General features: G+C 40.8%; 1 protein-coding gene across 1 annotated transcript in view; it reads left to right on the top strand.

Annotated features, from left to right (window-relative positions):
• sec63 (SEC63 homolog, protein translocation regulator) overlaps positions 1–27,554 on the top strand; it is an 80,427-nt gene that overhangs the window by 25,535 nt on the left and 27,338 nt on the right. The window contains exons 3-12 of the mRNA XM_080192860.1: positions 11,203–11,317; positions 13,377–13,489; positions 16,147–16,208; positions 20,458–20,516; positions 21,395–21,445; positions 21,633–21,741; positions 22,942–23,036; positions 23,700–23,832; positions 26,874–26,966; positions 27,154–27,299. Of these exons, the coding sequence (XP_080048986.1) occupies positions 11,203–11,317; positions 13,377–13,489; positions 16,147–16,208; positions 20,458–20,516; positions 21,395–21,445; positions 21,633–21,741; positions 22,942–23,036; positions 23,700–23,832; positions 26,874–26,966; positions 27,154–27,299 (976 nt within the window). The remainder of the gene's footprint in view (positions 1–11,202; positions 11,318–13,376; positions 13,490–16,146; positions 16,209–20,457; positions 20,517–21,394; positions 21,446–21,632; positions 21,742–22,941; positions 23,037–23,699; positions 23,833–26,873; positions 26,967–27,153; positions 27,300–27,554) is intronic.

Raw genomic sequence — 27,554 nt, 5'->3', positions numbered from 1 at the left:
AGACAAGGTCTGGGAGTTGAATATCCAAGGGTACTTGGTGTTTCAGAAGGAAAAGGAGTGGTGTAGCTTTATTAATGAAGGAAAGGATCAGTGCTGTTGTGAGAAACTGGAGATATAAATGTAGCATCAGTCTGGGTAGGAATAAGAAATCCCTGATGGGAGTAATCTATAGGTGCCCTAATAATAGTTTCAAAGGACATGGCATAACCCAGGGGCTTGTAAGAATGTTATGGTAATCATCAGTGATTTTAATATGCATAAAGACTGAATTAATCAAATTGGCAAGAATAGCCTAAAGGGAGAGTTCATTGAGTGTATTAGAGATTGTTTCTTGGGATAAGATGTTGTCGAACCAACCAGGGAGCAGGCTGTTTTGGATTACGTATTGTGTAATGAGATGGGATTAATTAATTAGTGATCTTGTAGTAAAGGGTCCTCGAGGGAAGAGTGATCAGTGAATGCTTGAATTTTAAATTAGTTTCTGGCCAATAAACAAATCCCAAACTGATATTCTGGTGTTAAACCAGATACGTGGGGACAGATTTGGCGTTAGTGGACTGAGCAGAAAGGCTACAAGGGAAGAAAGTTGATGAACAGTAGCAGATATTTAAGGAGAGATTCAATTCCTCCCAACTAAGATATATTCCAGAGAGAAACAAATACTGTAAATGGAGGAATATGCATCTGTGGTAAGCAAGGAGGTTAAATATTACTTAAAAATGAAACCTAAGGTATGCTGTATTGCAGAGGTCAGTGGCAGGCTGGAGAATTGGGAAACTAAAGACCAACATATGGTTACGAAAAAAAGCAAAAAAAAATTATTGCAAAAGGTTGTTTAAGTATATATAAAAGAAGCGAGTAGCTAAAATCAGTGTTGGTCCCTACACTACTTCAGTTTTGAGCCTTGGTTTCCAATGTGGTAAACACCAGAACGAGCTCGTGAACAGAACTCGCACTTGCCTGACGAAGGAGCAGCGCTCCGAAAACTAGTGGCTTTTGCTACCAGATAAACCTGTTGGACTTTAACCTGGTGTTGAGACTTTTTGCTGTGTTTACCCCAGTCCAACTGATTTTCTCATTTCCACACCAGAACCATAGATTCTCGTAATAGGTAAAAGGAGGAACTTAAAAACAACTGCCGTCACTAGGTGAAAGTACTGAGCAAGCTATTGGGATTAAAGCAGACAAGGCCCCAGGGCTTGATCACCTACATTTTAAGGTCCTAATGAAAGTGGCATTTAGAAATAATGGATCTATTGTGACAATATTCCAAAAGTCCCTGGATTCTGGAAAAGTTCCAGTGGATTGAAAAAAGGCTAATATGGCGCCTCTTTTCAGAGGGAGGAAGGCATAAAGTATGAAACTGTAGACCAGTTAGTTCAACTTCTGCCATTGGGAAGCTGTTGAAATTCATTATTAAGGAAATAGTAACAGGACACTTGGAAAGTCAAAATGTAATCCTTCAGAATCAGCATGGCTTTATGAAGGGTAAATTGTGTTTTACTAACTTACTGGAGTTCTTTGAAGATGTAACAAGCAATGTGGATAATGGGGCTCCTGTAGATGTGATGTACATCATCTTCAGCTGCTTCATTGTTAGGTCGGAAGTGGGATGTTTGTCGATTGCACGATGTTCAGTGTCATCTGCGATGACTCATACTGAAGCACGTCCAAATACAGTAAGACTGGGATAAGATCTAAACTTGGACTAACAAGTGATAAGTAACATTCACCCCATTTAAGTGCTGGGCAATGCCATCTCCAGCGAGAGAATCTAACCATTGCCCCTTGACATTCAATGGTGTTACCACTGCTGAATCCCCCACTATCAGCATCCTGGGGGTTATCATTGACCAGAAACTGAACTGGACTAGTTCTATAATACTGTAGCTACCAGAGCAGTCAAATCTTGCAGTGAATAGCTCGCCTCCTGTCTCCCAAAGCTTATCCATTATTTATAAAGCACAAGTCAGGAGTGTAATGGAATAATCTCCACTTGCCTGATGAGTGTAGCTCCAACTACACCCAAGAAGCTTGACACCTTCCGAGACACAGCATCGCCGATTGCTGCCTCTTACACAAACATTCACCACTGAACAGTGACAGTCATGTGTATGATCTACAAAATGCACTGCAGGAACTCCAAGGCGCCTTAAGCAACACCTTCCAAACACCATCCATCTAGAAGGACGAGAGTAGCAGACATGTGGAAAAACCACTACCTGGAAGGTGCCCTCCAAGTCACTCTCAGTATTAGAATTCTATCACCACTATCTTCACTATGTTGGGCCAAAATCCTGGCATTCCCTCCCCAAGAGCACTGTGGGTGCACCAACACCTCGGGGCTGCAGCGGTTCAAGAAAGCAGCTCACTACACCTCTGGAGGGCAGTTAAGGATGAGCAGCAAATGTTGGTCTATGCCAGCGACAGTCATCCCATAAAAGAATTTAAAAATCCCATGGGATTACAGGTAATATTAGATAAAAGCAAATCACTGTGGATGTTGGAATCTGAAACCAAAAGAGAAAATGCTGGAAAATCTCAGCAAGTCGGGTAGCATCTGTAAGGAGGCAAAAGAGCTGACGTTTCGAGTCCGGATGACTCTCTGTCAAAGCTTTGACAAAGGGTAATATATTTGCTTGGATAGAGGATTGGCTAACCCAAAGTAGAGTGGGGATAAATGGGTCTTTTTCTGGTTAGTAAGCTGTAACTAGTGTGTCACAAGAGTTCAGCTTTCGTAGCATCATAGAATACCTACATTACGGAAGGAGGTTATTTGGCGCATCAATTCCGCAGCAACTCTCTGACAGAACATTTTACCAAGGATATAACCTGTAGCTCCACATATTTATCCTGCTAACCCACACAAGTTGGGATATTAAGGGATAATTTAGCATGGCCAATCAATCTAACCTGTGCATCTTGTATGAGCCTCAACTAATAACAGTCTATAGTAATGACTTAATATGGGGATAGGGCTGGAGTGGGATTGTGATCGGTGCAGACTTGCTGGGCCAAATGGCCGCCTCCTGCACTGAGATGCTAAATTCTAGATGCAGGGATAGAATGTATAACAGTCTAATTTGCAAATGACACTGAAATGGTTAGCAAATCAAAGCAAGTTGTGATGAGGAAATAAATTTACAAATGGATGCAGATAGGTTAGGCAAAATTATGACAGTTGGAATTTGACACGGATAAATGTGAGGTTACTCGATCAGAGGAATTAAAAGGCTTATCTAAATGGAGGGAAACTTAAAAATGCTTTGGCACAAAGGGATCTGGGTGTCCTCATGCATGAATCACAAATTTAGAATAAAAGTCAAGAAATGCTGTCCTAATTGTATAGAGCATTGATGAAACCATTTTAACCCCTTTACTTGAGGAAGGATGTAAATGTATTGGAGGATGTTATATGAAGGTTCACTAGATTGATTCCAGGATTGATGAAGGACTTGTCTTATGAAGAGAGAGTGAACAGTTTGGGCTTGTATTCTCTGGAGTTTAGAAGGATGAGAGGAGATCTTGAGGTACATAAGATGCCAAAGGGGATTGATGGTAGATGTAGAGTAGTTGTTTCCCTTGCTAGACATTCTAGAATGAGAGGCTGTAGTTTTAGGTTAAGGGGTGGCAGATTCAAAACTGAAATGAGGAATTACTTCACTTGTGAATCTGTGAAATTCTCTATCTCAGTGTGGTGAACACTGAACACATTTCAGGAAGAGATAGATTTTTAGTTAGGGGAATGAAGGGTTATGAGGAGCCACTAGGAAGGTGGAGATGAAGCTGGGATGAGATCAGCCATCATCTTGAATGGCAGGCTCGAGTGGCTGAATTACTTCTCCTGGTTCTTATGTCAAGGTGAGAAATGAGGATGTTCGCTCATGCTTGTGCACAGTTCAACACCATTCGTGACATCTCGGATAGTCTGTGACCATGTGCAGCACGACCTGGCAAGGCTTGGACTCAAAAGTGGCAAGTAACAGTCAAGCCAGGGAATGACCATCTCCAAGAGAGAATCCAACTATCTCTTTCATAAGAACGTAAGAAATAGGAGCAGGAGTAGGCCATCTAGCCCCTCGAGCCTGCCCCGCCATTCAATAAGATCATGGCTGATCTGTCGTGTCTCAGCTCCACATTCCTGCCCTCTCCCCATAACCCTTAATTCCCTTGCCTATCAAAAACCTATCAACCCACGTCTTAAAAATATTGAGTGAGGCAGCCTCCACCACTTCAACGGTGGAGAATTCCAGAGATTCACCACCCTTTGAGTGAAGAAGTTCCTCCTCAACTCTGTTCTAAACCGCCCCCCCTTATCTTGAAGCTGTGCCCTCTAGTCCTACTGTCCTTTCTGAGCGGGAAGAGCCTCTCCACCTCTATCCTATCCATCCCATTCATCGTCTTATATGTCTCGATGAGATCTACCCTCATTCTTCGAAACTCTAACGAGTACAAGCCTAGTTTATTCAGCCTCTCCTCATAGCTCAACGTCCTCAACTCCGGTATCAGCCTAGTAAACCTCCTCTGCACTCCCTCCAAGGCCAAAATATCCTTGCGTAAGTGCGGCGACCAAAACTGCACGCAGTACTCCAGCTGCGGCCTCACCAGTGCCCCATACAGCTGCAGCAAGACCTCCCTACTTTTATATTCAATCCCCTTCGCTATGAAGGCCAGCATCCCATTCGCCTTCCTGACCACCTGCTGCACCTGCAGGCTGGGTTTTTGTGACTCATGCACAAGGACCCCGAGGTCTCTCTGCACTGTCGCATGCTGCAGTTTTTCGCCATGTAAGTAATAGTCCTTCCTACCATTATTCCTACCAAAGTGGACAACCTCACATTTGCCAACATTAAATTCCATTTGCCAGTTCCTGGCCCATTCGCCCAGCCTATCTAGATCCTTCTGCAGACTCTCCACACCCTCCGCACAATTTGCCGTTCCACCAATCTTGGTGTCATCAGCAAATTTTGACACCATACACTCGGTTCCCTCCTCCAGATCATCTATACAAATGGTAAATAGCTGAGGCCCCAGCACCGACCCCTGGGGCACTCCACTAGTCACCAACCGCCAATCCGAATAGCACCATTGACCCCCACACTCTGCCTCCTATTTGACAGCCAATCCTCTATCCACGCTAACACCCTACCCCCCAACTCCATGCCCCCGACCTTCTGTAATAACCTCTTGTGCGGTACCTTATCAAACGCTTTCTGAAAATCAAGAAAGACCACATCCACTGGCTCTCCTCTATCCACTGCCCTAGACACATCCTCATAGAACTCCAATAAATTTGTCAGACACGACTTCCCCTTAACGAAACCGTGCTGCGTCTGCTCTATCAAACAATTCTCTTCAAGATGCCTCACTATTTTCTCCTTGATCATGGATTCTAACATTTTACCTACAACAGACATTAAACTAACCGGCCTATAATTCCCTGCCTTTTGCCTGCCACCCTTCTTAAACAACGGCGTTGTTCACATCCAATGGCATTACCATTGCAGAATGCCATCCAGAATGGGATAAAACAATGCACTGCAGAGTTTTAAGGCGGTGGCTCACCACCCCCACCTTTTTATTTTTCATGGAACGTAGGCAGTGCTGGCTAGATCAGCATTTTTATTGTCCATCTCCAATTGTTTTTTTCCTGCATGTTCCACAATTGTTGCATCCCTAAACTTAACTAGACCTTTCTGAAACATATGTCACCCTAATCACCACTTTTGACAATTGGCCTTTGGAGGTGATGACCTGCACTGTATCATGATCACTCCAGCTTATTGCCATCAACATCCAGGGGGTTACTATTGATCAGAAACTGAACAGGAACAGCCATATAAATACTGTAGCAACAAGAGTAGGTCTGAAGCTGGGAATTGTTTGAAGAATAGCTTACCATCTGACTCCAAGCATTTGCAAGACACAATTGAGAATTGTGATTGAATGCATTCCAGTTGTCTGGTTTGAGTGTATTTCCAACAGTAGTCCAAGCACGGCATTATACAGCACAAAGCAGCCCATTTGATTGGCCCCATCTATCATCTTCAATATTCACTCCCTCCACAACCGACACACGATGTAGCAGTGTGTACCATTTGTAGAATGTGCTGCAGCGATTCATCAATACTTCTTCCACAGCATCTTCCAAGCTTGCGACCTCTAACCTAGAAGGACAAAGGCAGGAGATGCACAGGGATGCCATGACCTACAGGTTCCCCTCCAAGCCTCCCTGATTTGGAACTATATAGCCATTTGCAAGGTCAAAATCCTGGAACACCCTCCCTAACAGAACTCTGGGTATAACTACACCACATGGACTGCAGTGGTTCAAGAAGACAGCTCATCACTACATCAAAGAGAATAAAAATGCTGGCTTAACCAGTGTCGCCTATGTAAAGAGAAAAGTAAAAGGTGGTCTTGAGCTGAGTGGCTTGCTAGACCATTTCAGAGGGCAGTTGAGAATCAACCACATTGTTGAGGTTGTGGAATCACATGGCCAGTTCAGGTAGAGATGTCCTTCCCTGAAGGACATTAGTGAACCAGATGGGTTTTTCCAACAATTGTCAGTTGTTTAATGGTTATCATTAGATTCTTAATTCAAAATTATTTTAATTTAATTCAAATTCCACCATCTGCTCTGGTAGTATTTGAACCCGGGACCCCATAACACTAGCTGAGTTCCTGGATTAATCTAGTGATAATACCATTAGGCCATTGTGTTAATGTCCAAAGCACCAATATATTCAACAAAAGCTAGGGACGTAACACTAAACCCTCTGGAAACTACTTTCCAGTCACACAAACATCCATCAATCGTTGCTCCGCTCCTTTCACTGAGCCAATTTTGAATTCAGCTTGTTACATTCCCCCATGTCCCAAGGCTTTTATTTTTCTGACCAGCCTTCCATGTGGAACCCTATCGAATGCCTCACTAAAATAATGCAAGCAACATCTACCCTTACCAATTCTCCTTGTTACTTAAGAAATTTGGTTAAATAAGTGAGAGATGGCCATGTCTCAAAACCATTGACAGGAGCAATCCATTCCTTTCTAGGTGACAAGTTTATCCTGCCCCTCAGAATTTATTCTAATAATTTATTCACTGCCAAAATCAAACTGTTAGTGTTTTCTTGGAATATTTTTCCATTTCAAAGTAATGCTTCTCTTTGGCCAGATATATAGAATATACAGCACATTGGCCTCGACAGCTGCTTTTGATCCATGAGTCTCCTTCCATTCCATCCAACTCCTCTCCCCGTTTTAGATTATCTTTCTATTTCCTTTTTTCATATTCATCTGGATTTTCCCGCATCTATCCTGCGGGATCAACTCAATTTTGAAAATCTGCATCGGGCCACCCCTAAACCCCTCGAGAAACATTCAATACATTCAGTATTTCCCGCTGGCTGTAATCTCTCAATTTTATACCTTGAAACAAACCCCAGAGCTTTGTCAGGATTTTTAGTTGCTCTTCTGAAGTGCTAAGCAGCTTTTAATGATTTGTTCAACATGTACTTTGTCCATCCAGTTCTTCATTTTATTTGTGATTCAGTTTTTTTTCCAATCGGGACATTTCACCATATTTATCTATGTTCAAGGTCAATTGCAATTTAACTGCCCAGTCTGTAATTTTTCTAATGTCTATTGCATTCTTGTTCCGTTTCATATCTGCAAATTCTGACTGGTGTAACTGGGTATCAGTGTAAATTATGAATAACAGTGGTGCCACTGTTGAAAAGTTCCACTTTCTACCTTTCTCTAATCTGAATAACTACCCTATACCACTACTGTGTTTTCTTTTTGACGGATTTTCTACTTGTTCAGTTATTTGTCCCCGACTTAACGTATCTGTTGAAATCAGTCTACCATGTGATCCCTTATTGAAGTCTTTTGAAAATCCAATTACATGATGTGTGTTTCCCTTGTCAACTTTTTCCATTATCTTTACAAAAGGTTTTATCAGGTTAGTTAACTTTCAAATTTCATGCAGAGTTTTATTATATTTTACATCTCTAGATATTCTTTTATCATTTAGTGCAGATTTCAGTACCTTTCCCATCTCTGATATTAAGTTGACTGATCTGAGTTCTATCTTCCATTAGTTGTCTGTAAATCTGACACAGTCATATCTTCCATTGAATAGTGCTTCTGCTATCCTCTTTCTAGCTTCCTTGACTGGAGCTGGGATGATGAACTTTTTTAGTTTTGCTTGTTTCATTTTTTGTTTCTGTTACAACTGTTGCAAGTACTTAAAAATATGAATTAAGAGCAGGAGTGGGCCGTTCACCAAGATCGTGGCTGTTTCAATTATGGCCTCAACTCTCCACTTTACTTCCTGTCCCCTGGTTCCCTTAGATTCTTGATTGACAAGGGTGTCAATGTACTGTTGCCTTGAAAATATTTAATGACCCTTTTTCACTGCTCTCTGGGGAAGAGAGTTTCACCCTCGAGGAAACAAAAAGTTCCTCATCCTTGACTTTATTTTTATACTGTCCTCTAGATCTAGTCTCTCCCACGAGGGGAAGCATCCTTTCAGCATCCACAATGTCAAGTTCCCTCAGATACTTGCATGTTTCAATAAGAACTCCTTTCAATCTTCTAAATTTCATAGAACACTACAGCACAAACAGGCCGTTCGGCCCACATGTTGCGCCGATCATATCTATACCTACCAGGCCTATCTGTAACTCTCAATCCCATTAAATCCCATGTACTCACCCAGAAATCTCTTAAAAGACCCCAGCGAGTTCGCCTCTACCACCACCGGCAGCCGATTCCACTCACTCACCACCCTCTGAGTGAAAAACTTACCCCAACATCTCCTTTGTACCTGCTCCCCAGCCCCTTAAACCCGTGTCCTCTCGTAGCGACCATTTCAGCCCTGGGAAATAGCCTCCGAGAATCCACCCTATCTGTACCTCTCAACATTTTATAAACCTCTCAGGTCGCCTCTCAATCTTCGTCTCTCCAGGGAGAAGAGACCTAGCTCGCTCAACCTATTTTCGTAACGCATGCCTCCCAATCCAGGCAACATCCTTGTAAATCTCCTCTGCACTCTCTCAATAGCTTCCACATCCTTCTTGTAGTGAGGCAACCAGAACTGTGCACGGTACTCCAAGGGGGGTCTGATCAGGGTCTTATAAAGTTGCAGCATTATCTCCTGACTCCTAAACTCAATCCCTCGGTTAATGAAGGCTAGCACACTATACACCTTCTTGACCACATCCCCCCCGCGAGGCCGATTTAAGAGTCCTTTGGACCCGGACCCCAAGATCCTTCTGCTCCTCAACACTGCTAAGAGTCCTACCCTTGATATTATACTCCTTCGTCCCATTGGACCTGCCAAAATGGACGACTACACATTTATCCACGTTGAAGTCCGTCTGCCAGACCTCCGCCCAGTCTTGCATCGTATCTGTCTCGCTGCAACTTCTGACATCCCTCCAGACTATTCACAACACCACTAACCTTCGTGTCATCGGCGAACTTACTAACCCATCTCTCCACTTCCTCATCCAGGTCATTTATGAAAATGACAAACAGCAAGGGTCCTAGAACAGATCCCTGGGGCACTCCACTGATGACCGACCTCCACGCAGGAAAAGACCTATCCACAACCACACTGTGCCTTCTGCAGGCAAGCCAGTTCTGGATCCCATGCCCTCTCACCTTTTCAAGAAGTCTTGCATGGGGGACCTTATCAAACGCCTTGCTGAAGTTGGTACAGATCTACCCTGTCCAACCTGTACTCAAAATAATCCCTCCATTTTAGGCATCAGTTGAGCCCTGTATTGTAAAAGCACAATTCCCTTTTTCACTTTTCACCATTTAATGTTCCTGACATTAAAATATTTTAAAGGAACTACGGTGGTTGTGAAACACTTTGGGACAGGCTAAAATTGAGTTCCTATATAAATGCAAATCCTTCTTTGATTTCCTCCTCCCAGTGTATCTGGGATTGCTTGAAATTTTCCATAAGTAATATCCTTTAGCTGCTACTCACCTTGAAGATTTGCATTTATTTCCACTTCTAATCTCCTTTCACTGTTCAGTAGGCTACTAAATATTCCTTTTAGGTTGATGGATCTCTTAACTTTTAACTCCAAATGTATTCAGTATCTATTACTGCTAATTACATTTTTTTTCTCTACTGACATTGTTATCTTTAACTATTCCAGGTAGTTTACCTCCCCAACTTATCTTTCTAAATGTATTCTGTCTTGCACTAATCAGTTGCCAGATCTATTCTCTATATAGCCATGTTTGTCAACTTCGCTATTCCCCAATCCTCATTACAAATTATTACTTCCAATTTATTCATCTTGTTTTGAATACTATTACTGTACCAACAGTATTGTTTTTAACTTGCCTTCATGCTCTGTGATTTTAATCAGTATCTGGTCATTTATGTAATGTTTATTTCCTTCAGTTTCTCGTTGCTGACTTTTCCTTTGTTTAAAGTCTTATTTGCAGCCCTGGTTATCACTTCCATTAGGTTTAATCCGTTCTGGTGCCACCCCAACCCCATTCCAGAGTTACAGCCGGTGCTTCATCAAATTGGGTTTTTCCTTTCCATCCCATTCTTCTAGCCACCTCTTGACTTTCCTAATCTACTTGTTCCTATGCCATTTTGCACGTAGTTTGGGCTGTAATCCTGAGATTATTAGCTGTGAGGCCCAGCTGTTCAATTCATCTAACTCCTGATACTCTGTTAGTGTCTCTTTTTTTTTGTTGTTAGTTCTCACATGGTCTGGATGGGAATACAACACCAATATCTCAACACCGTCTAGGTCAGTGCAGTTTGCTTGATCAATACCCCAGCCTTGAGACTTGGATATCCATCACTGTCAGCCCATGGGCTCTGTTTTATATATGACCTGCATGGTACAATGCAGAAACTCACCAAGGTTACTTTTAACAGCATCATCTTCCTCTGAGATCTCTGTCACCAAGAGTAGCAACATCATGGGAATATTATCACAACCCAATTTCTAAATTGCATAATACCCTGACTTGGATGTACATAGTTTATTTGGTTTTGAGTCTTGTAATTCCCTACCTAACATGATTGTGGGAGCAACATCAGTGGTTCATGGAGAAAGCCTCGTTGGGGCCACTTGGAGTAAATGCAGCCGTGCTATTTGAAAGTATAGGCAAATTTTTACAAATTTTCTACTTATTTGTTTTCTTTTTAAACAGAAAAATAGGGCTGATTTCCGGATGGATACTACTCTGCTGCCTTTTATACAAAGTTTCAATAATAGAAAACAGAGAGAAAGAATATAATCCATATGAAGTGCTTGGAGTCGACCCTGTAAGTAACTATAAATTTGTTTTCAACCAGGAATCGGTAATATGTGATGTTCCTATGACAATGGCTTCTTTTGTGAACCCTTACTCCACTTACACACTCTCGCTGTCTTGCCCCGCCCCCCCCACCTCCCCACCACACACACACACACACACACACACACAACTTCCATTCTAGTTCTGTATCTTGTGCACTATTTTATGGCCTAGAAGACATGGACAATTGCACTGTGGTAGGAATAGGAAGATATCTGATAGGGACTGGTACCCAGTAGGAAGTGCATTAGCTCAGTTCAATTAGGTTGGTGTCTGATTTCTCTTCTAGTGGAAAATGTGCTGAGGCCCAGAGACTGCCCAGGGGACGGCAGACACATTGAAGGCTAAGGAATCATAATATGTGGCAACTACTAATGAAAACACATCCTACCTATTGTGGCATAATACGTAGTTGTGGACTGGTATCTGAGAATATCAACAAATTCTTTATCTGCTTAGTGGGTGTGCTGGAGTGCATGTTCTCAGCCCTGGTAGTCCTTGCCAGTTTGTCATAGAGAGATTTACAGAAGAGCTACTTAGATTGCTATTGAATATAAAACTGACTACCCAAGTACCTTTTGATAAGGGCTAACCTAAGGTTAGCTTTTCCTTTAACAATGTACAATGTTAAGATCATTAAAAATGGACACAAAAGGAATTATGTTCTGAAGTAATCTAAATGTTTTTGGCAATCCTAGTGAGGTTAAAAAGTTGAACCGGTGCTTGGAAATGATTCTCGGGATTTATGTTGTATTGTCTTTTGAAGTGGGTTGAGATAGTGATCTAAGTTTAATTAGCAGCAGTACCCAGCTGAATTTGGCTGCATCAGAACATTTAGCAGTTTGGGTAACCAGATACAGGGTTGAACCTTAAGTTTCGGTTGTATAGTATATGACGCATATTTTTTTCAGTAAACTGAAATAGGCTCAGATTTTCATCTGGGAATTTATAAGGTGGCATGGAACTAAGGGTTGGATGAAGTTCATGTGTAGAGGAAAGATACTGGACTTCTGTGGAGTTAAACTGTGAAGGTTTGTTATAAATGCTATTTTCTAGGATTTGATAAAACTGCAGCGTTGAGAAGCGAGCAAAGCTTTGTGTAGCACCTTGTCACAGTGGAGAAAGATCTCAAAGTGCTTTGCATAAATTAATTTTTTGAATAGCAGCCAGTGACTGCCATGTAGGCACGGAAGCCAGTTTATTGCAAATCTGTGAAACTTGTCGCTTGTGACATTACATTACTTCCGTAATACCACCTGATTTTGCCCTTTCTCAACTTGTCTGCTACTGAAGTCCCTTTGTTACCTCTCGACTCAATTTATTCCAACGTTCTTGGTTGGATCTCCCACATTCTACTGTCCATAAACTTGAGGTCATCCAAAACTTGGCTGCTCAAGTCATAATTCTGGCCTCTTGTGCATCTCCAATTTTACTTGCTGCATTATTGATGGCTGTGACTTCAGTTGCCAACATGTCTCAGCATCTCAATTTCTTCCTTTAAGACTCAGCTTAAAACCTCTGTTTAACCAAGCTTTTAATCACCTGACCTAATATCTCCATGCGTCTTTGCGAAGCATCTTAGGATATTTCATTGTAATAAAGGCTACGTAGATAAGTTATTGATGAGATGTTCAATGTTTAGGAACATAGGAATGTCTGTCTGAACAAGTAGATACAGTCTTGGTTTAACATCAGATTCAGGAATGGGCTTTGTACGATCTGTGCCATCTCTATAGTGACTAGCATAATGTAATGAAACAGTAGTAGTAGTAGTAGTAGTGTTTTACTAATACAACAAACTTTAATTGTAGGAATTTTTAAAATGTAATTGTCAGCTCTGTAGCATTGCAATTTTTGATCCAAGTTAATGAGCAGTACTTCCAGTAATTATGGAATGCAAAATTCATTTCCAAAGCATGTTGACCTGTGTCCAGACTGATTCTTTAATTTTATTTGGGGCTGGAAAAGAAATGGAGAATACGTTTTCACATAGTTAACTGGTATGTATTTACTTCTTCCTAACTCAGGGAGCATCTGTATCAGAAATCAAAAAACAGTATCGACAGTTGTCACTCAAACATCATCCAGATAAAGGAGGCGATGAAGTCCTATTTATGAGGATTGCAAAAGCCTATGCTGCGTGAGTATTAGCATCTTCAGTAATGGGAATCAAGATGAGGAAAGGAAACTGCAGTTTTTCCCCTGCAACTTAATTTTAAAATATATGTTCATGAATTGTGGGCAATGCTAGCTAGACTACATTTAATTTACAGCCCTAGTATCCCTGAAAAGAGAGTGTAATTTTTTTTCTTTTCGAGTTGTCACTTGTAGACCGGACTGGATATATCCCTTTCCCCGAACCACAATCCTCTGTCATTTTCTCCAGTGAAATCGATGACCTATCAGATCTATTGAATTCTGCTTCACAACTTGCTGAGCTAAGATTTGGGTTCGCCTTCTTAACTACTATTTCCATTTGATAACCAGAGCTCTGCTCTGCCAAAATGGTGGTTGAACTCCTGGACCTTGTGTATTGATTTTGCATTTTTTTTGCATTTGACTGTTAACCCAAGATGTTTAACCTCTTGTGAACTTCTTCACTATACCTTCTAAACTGGGTACCATGTCTAGCATTACTTGTAATATTATTAACTTGCTTATTGGCTGTGGTGATAATGTTTTAACCATGGTCTCCCAACTATGGTGGCTGAATATCTCCCAATTTTATTTTGAGGTTCTAGGATTTTGTCATTTTGGGAATTGCATTCTTCCATAAACATGTTTCTTTTCTATGAAAGCTAGTAAATGGACCAATAGTACCTCCTTTAATGGGCCAAGCATGTTTACTACCAGTGAAAATCCAGAGTAATTTGTACATTACATTGCATTTCCCTCCTTATTTAGCTGTTGGATTAACATTAATAGATTATTGCAGCTTTTGGCCTCTGGTTGGGTCTGATCATGTTGTTAAATTTTAACTGAAGTATGCCTTTAAGACTTGTGGCTGTGTAATTTAATGGGTATACAGTTGCTGCTGTATTAGTATACAACAACAAATGTTTTATTATACTCAACTTCTGTTGACCTTAAACAATCTCTGTACAAGGTACTGGATTTGCAGTACTAACTAAAAGCAACTGCAACCAATTGTAGCCCGTGTTCATTGGGTCAAAAGATTAAAACTTGGAAATTAATTAACAGTTGCACTTCACATCAGAGTTATACCTTAAACATTTGTTATTTCTCTGCTCAAGTGGTTGTTATTTGGTTGTTTTACCCCTTCCTATCACAATAACCTTCAACAGCGCTACAGCTCTCGCATTTATGCGCTCTAACTCTGGCCTTTCGTGTATTCCCAATTTTAATTGCTGCCTTCAGCTGTTTGCGCTAAGCTTGGAAATCCCCCATAAATAATTCCATCCTCTTTCTTTATCTGCCAAGCTTTTGGTCAACCTCCCTAAATCTTGGAAATATAGAAAATAGGAGGACTAGGCCATATGGCCCTTCAAACTTGCTGTGTCAGTCAGTATGATCATGGCTAATCCTCTAACTCAACACTATAATCCTGTGCTCTCCCCATACCCCTTAACATCTCTCTAGAGTCTCAATGTATCTATATCCTTAAATATATTTAGTGATTGTGTACTGCGCAGTTGCACAGTGGTTAGCACTGCTGCCTCACAGTGCCAGGGACCTGGGTTCAATTTCCAGCTTGGGTCACTGTCTGTATGGAGTTTACATGTTCTCCCTTGTTGTAGAAACATTGAAACATAGAAGATAGGAACATGAGGAGGCCACTTGGCCCTTCGAGCCTGCTCTGCCATCGTTACGATTGTGGCCGATCATCCAACTCAATAGCTTAATCTTGCTTTTTTTTTCCCCTGTAACCGCATGTTTGCGGGGGTTTCCTCCAAGTGCTCCAGTTTCCCCCTTCAGTCAGAAGATGTGCAGGTTAGGTGAATTGGCCATGCTAAATTCTCCCTCGGTACCCAAACAGGTGCTGGAGTGTGGCAACTAAGGGATTTTCACAGTAACATCATAGCAGTGTGAATGTAAGCCTACCTGTAATTAATAAACAAAAAATTAATTGGTATTATCTATTATTTGAAATAATACTAATTATCCGAAATAATACTAATTATCCGAAATAATACTAATTATCCGAAATAATACTGTATAGCATTCTGTGATAGAGAATTCCACAGGCTCACCACCCTCTGAGTAAAAAGGTTTCTCCTACCCTCAATCCTAAATGCCCTGCCCTATGCCCTGAGACAGTAATCCCTTTTCTAGACTCTCTGTCCAGAGGAAACAACATCCCTGCATTTAGTCTGTCCAACCCTGGATCCCATTGACCCAATCTCTCCTCATACAACAATCCTGCTATCTCTGGAATCAGCCTAGTGAACCTATGCTGCACTCCCTCCACAGCAAGTGTACCCTTTGAGATTAGGAGACCAAAACTGCACACGATATTCCAGGTGTGGCCTCATTAAGACTGTGTACGGCTGCAGTTGGACATCCTTGCTCCTGTACTCAGTTCCTCTTGCAATGAAGGCCAGCATACCATTTAGTTTCTTCTTGCGATTTAAATTTTGTTCGATTTAATGCTCCTGTGAAGCACATTGGGGCATTCTACTCTGTTTAATCTGCTAAATAAATAAGTTGTTTCATTTTTGCAGCTTTGTCTGAAATGTTACGCCACTTTCCATGTCTGTAATTGCATTTCAGCTTCACATTACTAGACTACTTGACATCAAATTTTGAATTTTAATATAGTTAATTCTTGTCTTTCAGTTTAACAGATGAGGAGTCTCGCAAAAATTGGGAAGAATATGGTAACCCGGATGGCCCACAAGGTACTTTGCCATTCTTAAGGAGTCTACTTTCTTGGCAATTCATACTTAAATTTCACTTCATTTTGACCCCCACCCCAAATAATCATCCACTCCTATCGTAGACTGCTTTTCTACATATGCTCAGTTACTGGTTGCATTGTGTTTTTGACGAAGGGGCTGGGAAAAATGACTTTCCTGCTAGGCATTTAAGAATGTTTTCGTTCTTAAGGGGTGGATGTTGTTGCTGGCAGTTGAGCGCTGGAATACTAGTTTATTTATTACACAATCATAGTCAGGTATGGCAAACAGAGATGTGTAGCAATCTGGTTCCAGCAATATGCTGTAACCCAAACCTCTAGATCCCTTGCAACTGGACTTTCCTTCCATTTCCTAAACTGACCTTAATCACAGAATTATTACAGTACAGATTCAGCCCATCGTGTTTGTACCAAATTAACAATTCACTTAGTGCAATTGTCCTGCATTCTCCCTGTAACCCGTTATCTTTGATAACGGTCCTAATTCCCGTTGGAATGCTTCAGCTGAACTTGCCTCTCAGGCAGTGAGTTCCAAAAAAGTTTTATCTTGTGTTGCCTTTGCTGCTTTTACCATTAAATTGCCATTAAATCTAAGCCCTCTCATTCTTGATCCTTTCATGCTGGGGAACAGTTACTCTAAATCTTCTTGGTACAGACCCCACATGATTTCGATTACTTCTATAACGTGACTTCTCAGCTGGATGTTCTTCCAGGAAAACAGTGTTTACCTCTCCAATTTATCTTTATAATTATTACAATTCCTCATCCTAGCACGATTTACGTGATTCTTTCCTGTACTTCAGTGCCTTCACATACTAAGAGTGCAGCCTCTGAAGCTGGACCAATCTCCAGTTAAACTTGTTCTAGTGCCCTACGCAAATGCAGTATAACCTGTATGCTTATTAACTGTACTGTCCTGCCACATTCGATGACTCATGCACTGACACACCCAACTCCCTCGACTCTTGCACCCCATTTAGAGGTTTGCTCTTTATATTGTATCTCCATGTTGTTCCTTCACATTTCTCAGCATTGACCTTCGTCTGCAACTTGACCGTCCATTGCACCAACTTGTCGATGTCCTTTTGAAGTTCTACACAATTCGCATGGAAACTTCCAAGTTTTCTATCATTGTCTTTGAACATAAAAACATAAGAAATAGGAGCAGGAGTAGGCCATCTAGCCCTTCGAGCCTGCCCCTCCATTCAGTAAGATCATGGCTGATCTGAAGTGGCTCAGTTCCACTTTCCCACCTTCTCCCCATAACCCTTAATCCCCTTGTCGCCTCTCCACCTCTCTTATCCATTCCATTCATCATCTTGTACGTCTCAATGAGATCTCCCCTCATCCTTCTAAACTCTAACGAGTACAAGCCTAGTTTATTCAGCCTCTCCTCATAGCTCAACCCCCTCAACTCTGGTATCAGCGTAGTGGACCTCCTCTGCACTCCCTCCAAGGCCAAAATATCCTTGTGTAAGTGCAGCGACCAAAACTGCGCACAGTACTCCAGCTACGGCCTCACCAGTGCCCTGTACAGTTGCAGCAAGACCTCCCTACTTTCATATTCAGTCCCCCTCGCTATGAAGGCCAGCAAACCATTCGCCTTCCTGACCACCTGCTGCACCTGCAAGCTGGGTTTTTGCGACTCATGCACAAGGACCCCAAGGTCCCTCAGCCATTTCCTCATTCCCGCCGCCGCCCCCCCCCCAAATCCTCTAAGGGTCCAACGTTCACCCTAGCCAGCCTCTTCCTTTTTATATATTTATAAAATCTCGTACTATCCTTTTTTATATTTAGCGCTAGCCCAGCTTCATAGTTTATCCTTCCTTTGAAATTATGCCCTCAGAGAACTTCATCATACACCCTCTTCCAACCCAAATACCATCTAATAACTATTATACCGTTTTTCCTACATCCATCCAATTTCATATCCACATTGCTACTGTCCCTTTTATTCCATAATTTTGCTCAAGTTGTGTGGCAGTGTATCAAATGCCCTTTAGAAGCACACATCAATACCGCACCAATACATTGCCCTCGTCAACTCTTTGTTATCTCAGTTAAACACTCTTTTCCCATTGGAAATCCATCCTGGCTTTCTTTAATTAACCCACATCCATACGAGACAACTACTAATTTTGTCCTAATTTATCGTTTCTACAAGTTTTCCCACCACTGAAATTAAACTGACTGGCCTGTAGTTGCTGGGCTCAGGAGGAAAGGTTGGACAGGATGAGCCTATATTCATTGGAGTTCAGAAGATTGAGAGGCAATCTTGTTGAAGCATATAAGATCCTAACGGGATTTGACAAGATGGATGCTGAAAAGATGTTCCCCATGCAGGAGAGATTAGATTTAGGGGCTAAATTAACTATGTGGAGTTTCTGATTTAAGACAGAAATAAGAAGGGTCATGAATCTTTGGAACTCTTCCCTAGAGAGTGGTGGAGTTGGGGCCCATGAATATCTTTAAGGCAGAGGCCAATAGATTCTTGATTAGCAAGGGAATGAAAGGTTATTGCAGATTGGCAGAATTTGTAGTTGAGGCTACAATCAGATCAGTCATGATCTTATTAAATGGTGGAGCAGGCTCAGTAGGCCAACTGGCCTACTCTGCCAAATTCATATGTTCATAGTAACCCTGATTTAGACTTTATTTCTTTGTCCCTTACTACAACTATTTACTTGTTATTCCTTATTCTACTACCTTATTAACCCAGTATTCTGTGCACTTTGGTATTCCTCTGTGATATTATCTTTGTTTCCACACCCCTGCCAATTTAGTTTAAACCCTTGGGCTTGCCTCAGTGACATTGCCCTAGAAATCCTGACCTGGAGTACAACTGCTCAGATTCATATCGCATAGGACACTGTTGATGCAAAAATAGAGAAGACTTTCATCATATTATTTTGGGCGAGAGATTTCAACCTACAACATATAGGCTACTTCCCCCAATTAGTAAAAGCATAAAAAGTAAAGGAGCTAATTATGCCACAAATTGGGAGGTTGCAGGTGAATACTCATGAATTACTAAATTAAGTTACTGATCTCAGCTCTTTCAGTCATCAAAACGCACTAAGTTTTTCTTCTGTCCTTTGTGCTCAAGTATGTATTGTGTGATATACAACTATCCATATGGGGAACTGCCCTGCAATGAATTGGAAGTACCTAAAGTTTAATTTTTAGTTGCTGCAGTAGATTGTCACACAGCTGGTGCACTGGAGGTGATGGCAGCTTTTGTTACTCAGTGACTATCGCTGATTGCTGTGCAGACACGTGGATTTGGGCCGGTGTCTGTGGGAGTTTGCGCATTCTCCCCGTGCTTGCGTGGGTTTTCTCTGGGTGCTCCGGTTTCCTCCCACACCCCAAAGATGTGCTGTTAGGCTGATTGGCAGGAATAAATTGTCCCTAAATCGGTTTCCCTCAATCTGGATGGCCATAAAACATTAGACAGGGGTCGTGGGTGGAGAGGGGGACTGGTGGTGTTGAGATGGCGCGGGCTCGTTGGGCCGAAAGGCCTGTTTCCCGGGCTGATTTTGTTCTTTGTTTTTTGTTATCTGCCTTCTTTGAAAGAAGGCTCCCAAGAAGTGGAAAATACAAGAAAGATGGTCCAACAGCAGCATCCTCTCCCAAGCCAACACAAGGCAGAACCGGCTCTGTTTGGCAGTGTATGCCGTTTATATGCCTGACTCCAGACTACCCCTGAGCGACTGCTTTATTTGGAGCTCAGCTGTGGCAGGAAAGTGGAAATGTTTTAAGGATGACTTCAGAGGATCCTTGAGGAGGTCAAACATTGCCAATACATGGAAATCCCTGTCCCATGACTGATTAAAATAGAGAAGGTTAATTTGAGGAAGGCACCAAATTCCTTTTCCTCTTCTCATTAAGGCAACGGATAGTGTGTCCAAACCTACAAACCCTACAAGCACCACCTTTGTGCCCATGTGGCAGAGTCTGCTGATCTTTTGTTAAATTTATCAGCCATTGGTGTTGAACTGGTGTGGACATAAGCCATTCTTGACTCTGAGGAGTTGTGTAAGAATAATGAGTACAGCTGTATATTTGTATTCTGATAAATAGATCTTTTGATTCTTCTGAGCTGTCATTGACAAACTGAGTAAAAATTAGCTCTTGCCTGGGGGTCTCAATTTTCTGTGATCCATACCCGGACAAGTTATTGGGTTGCTTTGTTTGTCCTGATTAAATAACAACTCCCTTGGTTTCTATTTCAGCTACAACTTTTGGTATTGCTCTGCCATCATGGATTGTAGACCAGAAGAATTCCATGCTGGTAGGTTGTAAGCCAAGCAACAGTACAAGAGCATCAACAACTCATTCCCATCTGTAAAATTCTGTTGGTATAGCAGAATTATGGGTGCTCTTGTTGAAGCTTTTATTCAGTGATAAATACTGTAAAATAAACCAGTTAAGATCAGAGGACATAAACAGTGGGAACTGGCTAATAAACATTTATTGCTTTCAGACTGTAAGGATTTGAATGTGGTTTTCCCCTTGTTGTCTTGAGAATTAATATGCATCTGTCAATTAAGCTCCAAGTGTTTTGAAGAGCCCAATTTTCATTTTGCTGCAAGATCTCTGGCACAGACTCTGAACCAAGATATGTGCCTTTAGTGAGCATCTCATTAGAAGCAGTGTGCGCTCACTGCACAAGATGACAGAAATTCAATTTAGTTAAATGCTTTTAAAATACCTTTCTCTTGTGTTAGCACATTTAAGTAATAGCCCAGAGTCTTTAGTTGTAACCAAATAGTGAGGACCCAGACCCCCTCTATTTCAGGCTCATAGATGTGCTTTTTAAGTTGTAATAATTTATGATGTGGAGATGCTTGCAAGATAATGGTTGGAATGTGAAGTCTTTACAGATAATCAAGTCTTTACAGGTACAGATAATGCGAGTGGAGAGAGGGATAAACACAAGTTAAAGAATTAAGAATTGTCTCAATCCAGGACAGCAAGTAGCTGATTCTGTCTCTATATGCCTTGTTTGAACCCAATTCTCCACTCACTGGATGAAGAAGCAGCGCTTCAAAAGCTTGGATTTTAACCTGGTGTTGAGATTTCTTATTGTGATTATTTAACATAGTAAACTGAGTTAACATCTTCCAGCATATTAAAAATTAACTTCTCTACCTTTGTTAAATTTTGCAGGTCTTGGCTGTGTACGGATTTGCATTCATGGTGATTCTTCCAGTTGTTGTGGTGAGTCTTTAGCTTCAGTTTGAAGATCGTGAGCATGTATTCATAGCTTGTTATTGTGTGCTTCGATAGTTTGCACAAGTCCATAGATCCAAACCCAGACCATCTTGCTCTTTTGTTGCAGTCTTTTCATGTAGACCTGCATGCAGCAATAAACTTGAAATGTCTTTTATTTTTCTCATTTATAAAGGGAACGTGGTGGTATCGTTCTGTTCGATACAGTGGTGACCAGATTCTTATTCACACAACCCAGCTATATATGCATTTTATGAATAGAACTCCCAATATGAACATGAAACGTAAGTGATTTAAGTTAAACATATTTAACAGCTTTGATTTCTGGCTTTGTTAGCTGTTCTTTGAGCCATATTCATGTTAAGTACAAGTGATTACAAGTCCCAGATACTCAAAACTGGTGCAGTTATATTATCAAATTGCTTCTGTGTTCTATAATTTTTATTTGTTTGTATTTTTATTTGCCAGCACTTTTCCTGTTCCCCTCATTAATTGAAGCTAGTTTATACTTTTAGGTCTCCATGCATCAGGTGCAAAGAGAAATTATATTCTTGAATCCTAGTCCTCTCTTTATCCACTTTTCAGCATCTTTCTATTGAATGTAAATACCAGTTCATTTTTCCTTCCAAATGGCATTAGTTTACAAGGGTGTGTAGGTGAGCTTTCTCATCCTCTGTAGATAACTTTCTTGATTGCTTATTCAACACTAAGCAGAATCAGAAAAGCCTGTAAGAGTATGCAGATTAACAAGGGAGCAAAATCTTGTGAATATTGCACATCAGTAAAAACAAAAATGTTGGGTCCACTTAGCAAATCAAGTAGCATCCATGGAATGAGAGCGAGTTAAAGCTTCAGGTTGATGACCTTTCAGGCTAACAGGACAGACAATTGGGTAAGTGTGAGCAAACGGATGCATTTTGGAAGAAGATAAGGAATGGATACACATATTCACCGGCTCGATACATGGGATGCAAAGTATAGTCATGAGGAGGAAAGATCCGAGAGGCGATTCAAAGAGTTTAACCCCTCTCCCCCAATTTTCTGATAAGAGAAATAGGGAGCTACTTTTATCTGGATGCAGAATAGAAATGAAGGGTCAACAGTTTAAAGCTGTTACTATGCATCAGGGGAGAGAGAAGAGAGATTCCTTAATAGAGACTGTTTAGAATATGTGGAATGCATTGTCATGAAGATGCATTTAAGGTAGAGACTACTGTGTGCTGTATTGGAAAATTAGCTAACATTTGAAGTAGAGAATGATGCAGGCAATGGAATTCATTTTGGGGTTGGTTAAGTAAAAGAAATGCAATAGCCATGTTGGTGTTTTGAGTGTCTCATGGTCTTGTGGTTTAGGCACATCAAGTGTGAAATGGCTTTCCTTTTGCTTTTGATTTTGTTATTTCCCTAACCATTCTGTCCCCATCCTTTTGACTTTGAGAGACCTGATAAGTCCTGAGATATCTTATTTTTTCTTCACTTGATAGGCCTCATAATGGTATTGACGGCTGCCTTTGAGTTTGATCCACGCAGCAACAAAGAAGCAGTCATGAGACCAACAGACAATGTTGAAATACCTCAGGTAAGATTAGATGTCTATGCCGGAGCATGATTCATTTAGTTTTGTGCTTGCAATTCTCCCAACGTCTCCCAAACCCCAAGGTAGTAAGATTCTAGACTTGAAGAAAGTATTTGGGTAATGGACTGATAAAACCTCACAACAATGTGATGAATGGAAAGACAGCTCGTCTTCTGTGGGGGAGGGACAGTCAGTGGGCCAGTTGAAATGGAGATTTTCATACAGCACAATTGGAAAAAATGGCAAAGCATCACTCCTCCATCTTAACAGTGAATCTCACCTTTGGCTTCTGAAAACAGGTCCCTATTTGTGGCATTTCCATTTGCCACTTGGGTCGTTGGTCACTATCTTGATACTAACATGGAATGCTTTGCTGTGCTGTGGATTTGTGGCTTGTAGGAATTGGACTGAGACTGCCCAGAGAGAGAGAAGTTCTTTCCATCTGCCCAGATTGAATTCCAGCCTGGATTATATTCAGGCCAGGTCCCAGTGTAAAAATAACACTCTTGTTATATCCCTCGTATAGATTATCGTTCAAGTAAGATTCATAATGCAATGTTAAAAGTATATTTTACATTTGCAAAACGTGTCGCTTTTATTTCTTGTTCAGTAAAGATTCATTCTATTACAGGGGAAAAAAAACCATATGTTTTTCTCTCATGGCAGCTTATCCGAGAACTTGGTAATGTTAATGAGAAGAAGAAGGAGCTTCCATTTTGTTTGCCATACAGCGTAAAGTCCAGAGTTCTGCTCCTTGCTCATCTTTCCCGGCTGGACATTTCTCAAACACTTGAAGAAGGTACGAGGAATTCATAAAATTGAATGAAAAAATAGGGTGGGATAGAGGAAGGGAAGGGAAAGTGAAACATTTTTAATTTGCTTATTGAATGGGATGGATAGGATAGAGGTGGAGAGACTCTTCCCGCTCAGAAAGGATAATAGGACTAGAGGGCACAGCCTCAAGATAAAGGGGGGGCGGTTTAGAACGGAGTTGAGGAGGAACTTTTTCACTCAAAGGGTGGTGAATCTCTGGAATTCTCTGCCCGTTGAAGTGGTGGAGGCTACCTCGCTAAATATTTTTAAGACGCGGGTTGATGGGTTTTTGATAAGAGAGGGGATTAAGGGTTATGGGGAGAGGGCGGGAATGTGGAACTGAGCCACGACAGATCAGCCATGATCTTACTGAATGGCGGGGCAGGCTCGAAGGGCTAGATGGCCTACTCCTCCTATTTCTTATGTTCTTAAAAGATTCTCAATTGTACATCTATGCGAAAGCTTCAGTTCACAACGTATTAGATTTATGTGTAGGTTTCATTTTTTTGTTCAGCTTTAGTTCTTGCTTGAAGTTTTGTTTTGAGATGCAGTTTGTTTGCTGATGCAGTTAGTTTATAATTATTCCCAGACATAGTAATATATTATGGTTAATAGTTGAGAAAGCAAACTTTAGGATATATTTCACTTTTGCCATCTAATTATGAAAAATCTTGGAAGTTAACTGCTAATTTTAAAGTTACTACATCCTGAATCAGTGCTGCAAACTTTGGCAAAACAATTGAATTGTGCACTTTGTAAAATGAATGAATAATTCCAAGCCAGTCGATCCCTGGAGTTCCTCAAGTTGGAGGATATGCTATTTTATAATAATGTAGTACTTTGTAACAAAGTTCATTGTTGGCTCTTTCCGACTAGCATAAAGTAGATTGCCTTTCTACTCAAGAAGAGCTGTGGTTTTCTTTTGTCCTGCTCCATTAAATACAACTGCACCATATCAAGAATATGGAAATAGCTTCTACATTCAGGAAATTTTCCCCAAAACTAACAGTTGTGATACCTGGTAGAAGTCAGTTACATATTTACAAAAGTAAAATCCTTCATGGACGAGTTTCCCATCAAAATATATTTCTTGATGTTAGGGTGGGAACCTAGTGCAGTTTTATTAATACGGCTGAAAATGGGTTTATCACCAAAAGGAAACAAAAATACATTAGTGCCTAACCCTCCTGTGAGTAGGCTGGATTTAAAATACTGAAAGTAGTTGAGAGAGCTAGGCTGCGCCATTTAACAATTTCATTGGTATTCACTTACCAATTTGTTTGTAAATTAAAGATTTATCAGATGAAAACACTTGTGGCCAGATTTGTTGGCGGGACCAAATTTGGCCAACTGAATTTTAAACCAGGATCAGTCTGTTTTATGCAATTATTTGATAGTTTGGGGCATAACTCGATTCAATTTTAAGTTCTCTTTGGCATTTGATTTGTGCAGAAATGTGACTATGAAACAGGCAGAAACTCTACTCCGTGATTTCCTGACTGTTGAACAACTCCCTTTCAGAAGGTGCTCTTAAATGGGCACCCCCCTGAGCTTAAGTAGAGATTCATTGCTCAGTGAAGCTTCTCCAAGTTGACAGTTTCTTGTATATTCCTAATTTTTCCTCTTGAAATGCCAGATTATAATTTGTCTTTTTTGACCAGCACAGACAAGATGGCGCCTTTGTGTCATAATTTTTCAGTGGTTCTATTACCCTGGACAGAAACCAACAGGAAATAACTGGCTGCTTAAGTAACATTAATATTCCTGTTTCTTGAGAGATTTGAATTAATCGGGAACAAATGCAGCATGCTTTGCACGTATGATGGGCATTCTAAATACAATATTTATTAAATGGCTAGTCATTGTTGAAATGTCTACATTGCTACAGAAATTAACTACTTAATCATTGGTTTCTACTGTTATTAGATCCTATGTTGCCGTGTATTCTTCCTACCTTTCCTGATTTAGTCATGCCCAACTTGTCTACCTCTTTGTTATATTCCTATCACAACCATAACAGAAGCTGCTTTAATTTGCGTCCAGTGCTGTGAATTGCCCTTCCCAACTAATACTTCAGTCTCAAATCACGTTTAATTTTGCCTGCAGTGCCAGCATTCTCAATCATATCTCCTGAAATTCTCAAAACTTACTTAATTGGATGTGCTTGCAGATTTTTCTACTGTAAATATTAGTAATTCTGAGTCAGAAAGGCATCAGTTCAAGGTTCAGAGACTTAAGCACATAATCCAGGCTGACAGTTCAGTCTACCATGAAGGACTGCACTGTCAGAGGTGTGTTATTTCTGATCAGAAGATAAATTGAGGCACCATCTGTCTTAAAAGATTTTGGCAGCGTTAGATGGGGAAATAAAAAGCGGGGGCATTGGTCTGGGCAATATTTATCCTTCAACCAACATCAGAAAACAACCAAAAAAAAAATTCCTTCATTTGTCTCCTTGCTTTTGGGCCTTGCTAATACTGCATAACCCTACATTACAGCAAGTGACAGTACTACATTAAAATAATACTTAATTGGCTAAGAAGCTGGGATATCCTAAGAATGTGCAAGGTAGAAATTATACCAGAAATTATGCACACGAACTTCGAAACATTGTTCAAATTTAATTGATAGACTTCTTGTAGTCTTATTTGGTGGCACAGTAGTTAGCGCCAGGGACTCAGGTTCAAGTGGAGTTTGCATGTTCTCCCCATGTCTGTATGGGTTTCCTCCAGGTACTCTGGTTCCCTCCCAAAGATGTACAGGTTTGATGAATGATAAATTTCCCCTTAGTGTCCCAAGATGTGTAGGTTAGGTGAATTAACCCATTAGAAATATTGGGGATAGGTGGGTGGGGGTTGGGCTGGGGTGAGATGCTGACTCGAAGAGTTGAGTGGCTGCCTCCTGCATTTTAGTTGGGAGAAAGTAGGTGGGACCACTTGATTTTCTTCTGCTGTACTTATGATAATTGTTTTGAAGAGATCATTGAGAATTAGTACTAATCAGCATAATTGTTTTCTTTACTACAAGATTATTGGTTTGTTATAAGGAAATGTCCCACCCTCCTCCAGGAAATGATTAACGTTGGCTGCCAGCTGACTATGATGGCCAATACTCGAGGTGGTACGTAATTTTTAACGTTACTAAACAGTAAGTAAAAGTAATTCCATTTTTATTAAGGAGAAAGATACAAAAAAGGGAGGAAAAGAAGCAATGTTGATTTTGGGTTTGAGTTTTATTTTAGTTTTTTTTTCATGTTCCATACATATTTTCAAGATACTTGAATTAATTCTGTGTTGACTTTGATTAGGAATCCATGCCCCCCGTTTGGAGTCCATTGAGAACTGTATGAAGCTCTCTCAGATGTTAGTGCAGAGTCTGTGGGAGTCTAAATCTCCTCTGCTTCAGCTTCCACTATTTGAAGAGGAACACCTGAAATACTGTTTGTCTAAAAAGGTAGTAAGTTATGTTTGTGATTGTTAAATACCTATTTAGAAATGGACTTGTTGATTATAGAGAGGTATATAAACATATATTCCATGAATTGCTTCTGGATCCAAGAATTATCTTTCAGCAAAGTTTCCATAGTTAAAGCATAGTGGTACAGTGGTTAACACTGCTACCTCACAGCGACATTGGGCACCGCAGGGGCTGGGGTGCATTATTGACCTGAATAATCACATTTTAATTTGTCGTTTTTAAGTTTCCTTT

Source organism: Carcharhinus amblyrhynchos, chromosome 7 (assembly GCF_965287045.1).
Source record: "Carcharhinus amblyrhynchos chromosome 7, sCarAmb.v2.hapA, whole genome shotgun sequence".
Classification (NCBI taxonomy): Eukaryota; Metazoa; Chordata; class Chondrichthyes; order Carcharhiniformes; family Carcharhinidae; genus Carcharhinus; species Carcharhinus amblyrhynchos.
The sequence above is the reverse complement of the archived record's forward strand: the minus strand, read 5'-3'. Positions and strand labels throughout refer to the sequence as shown.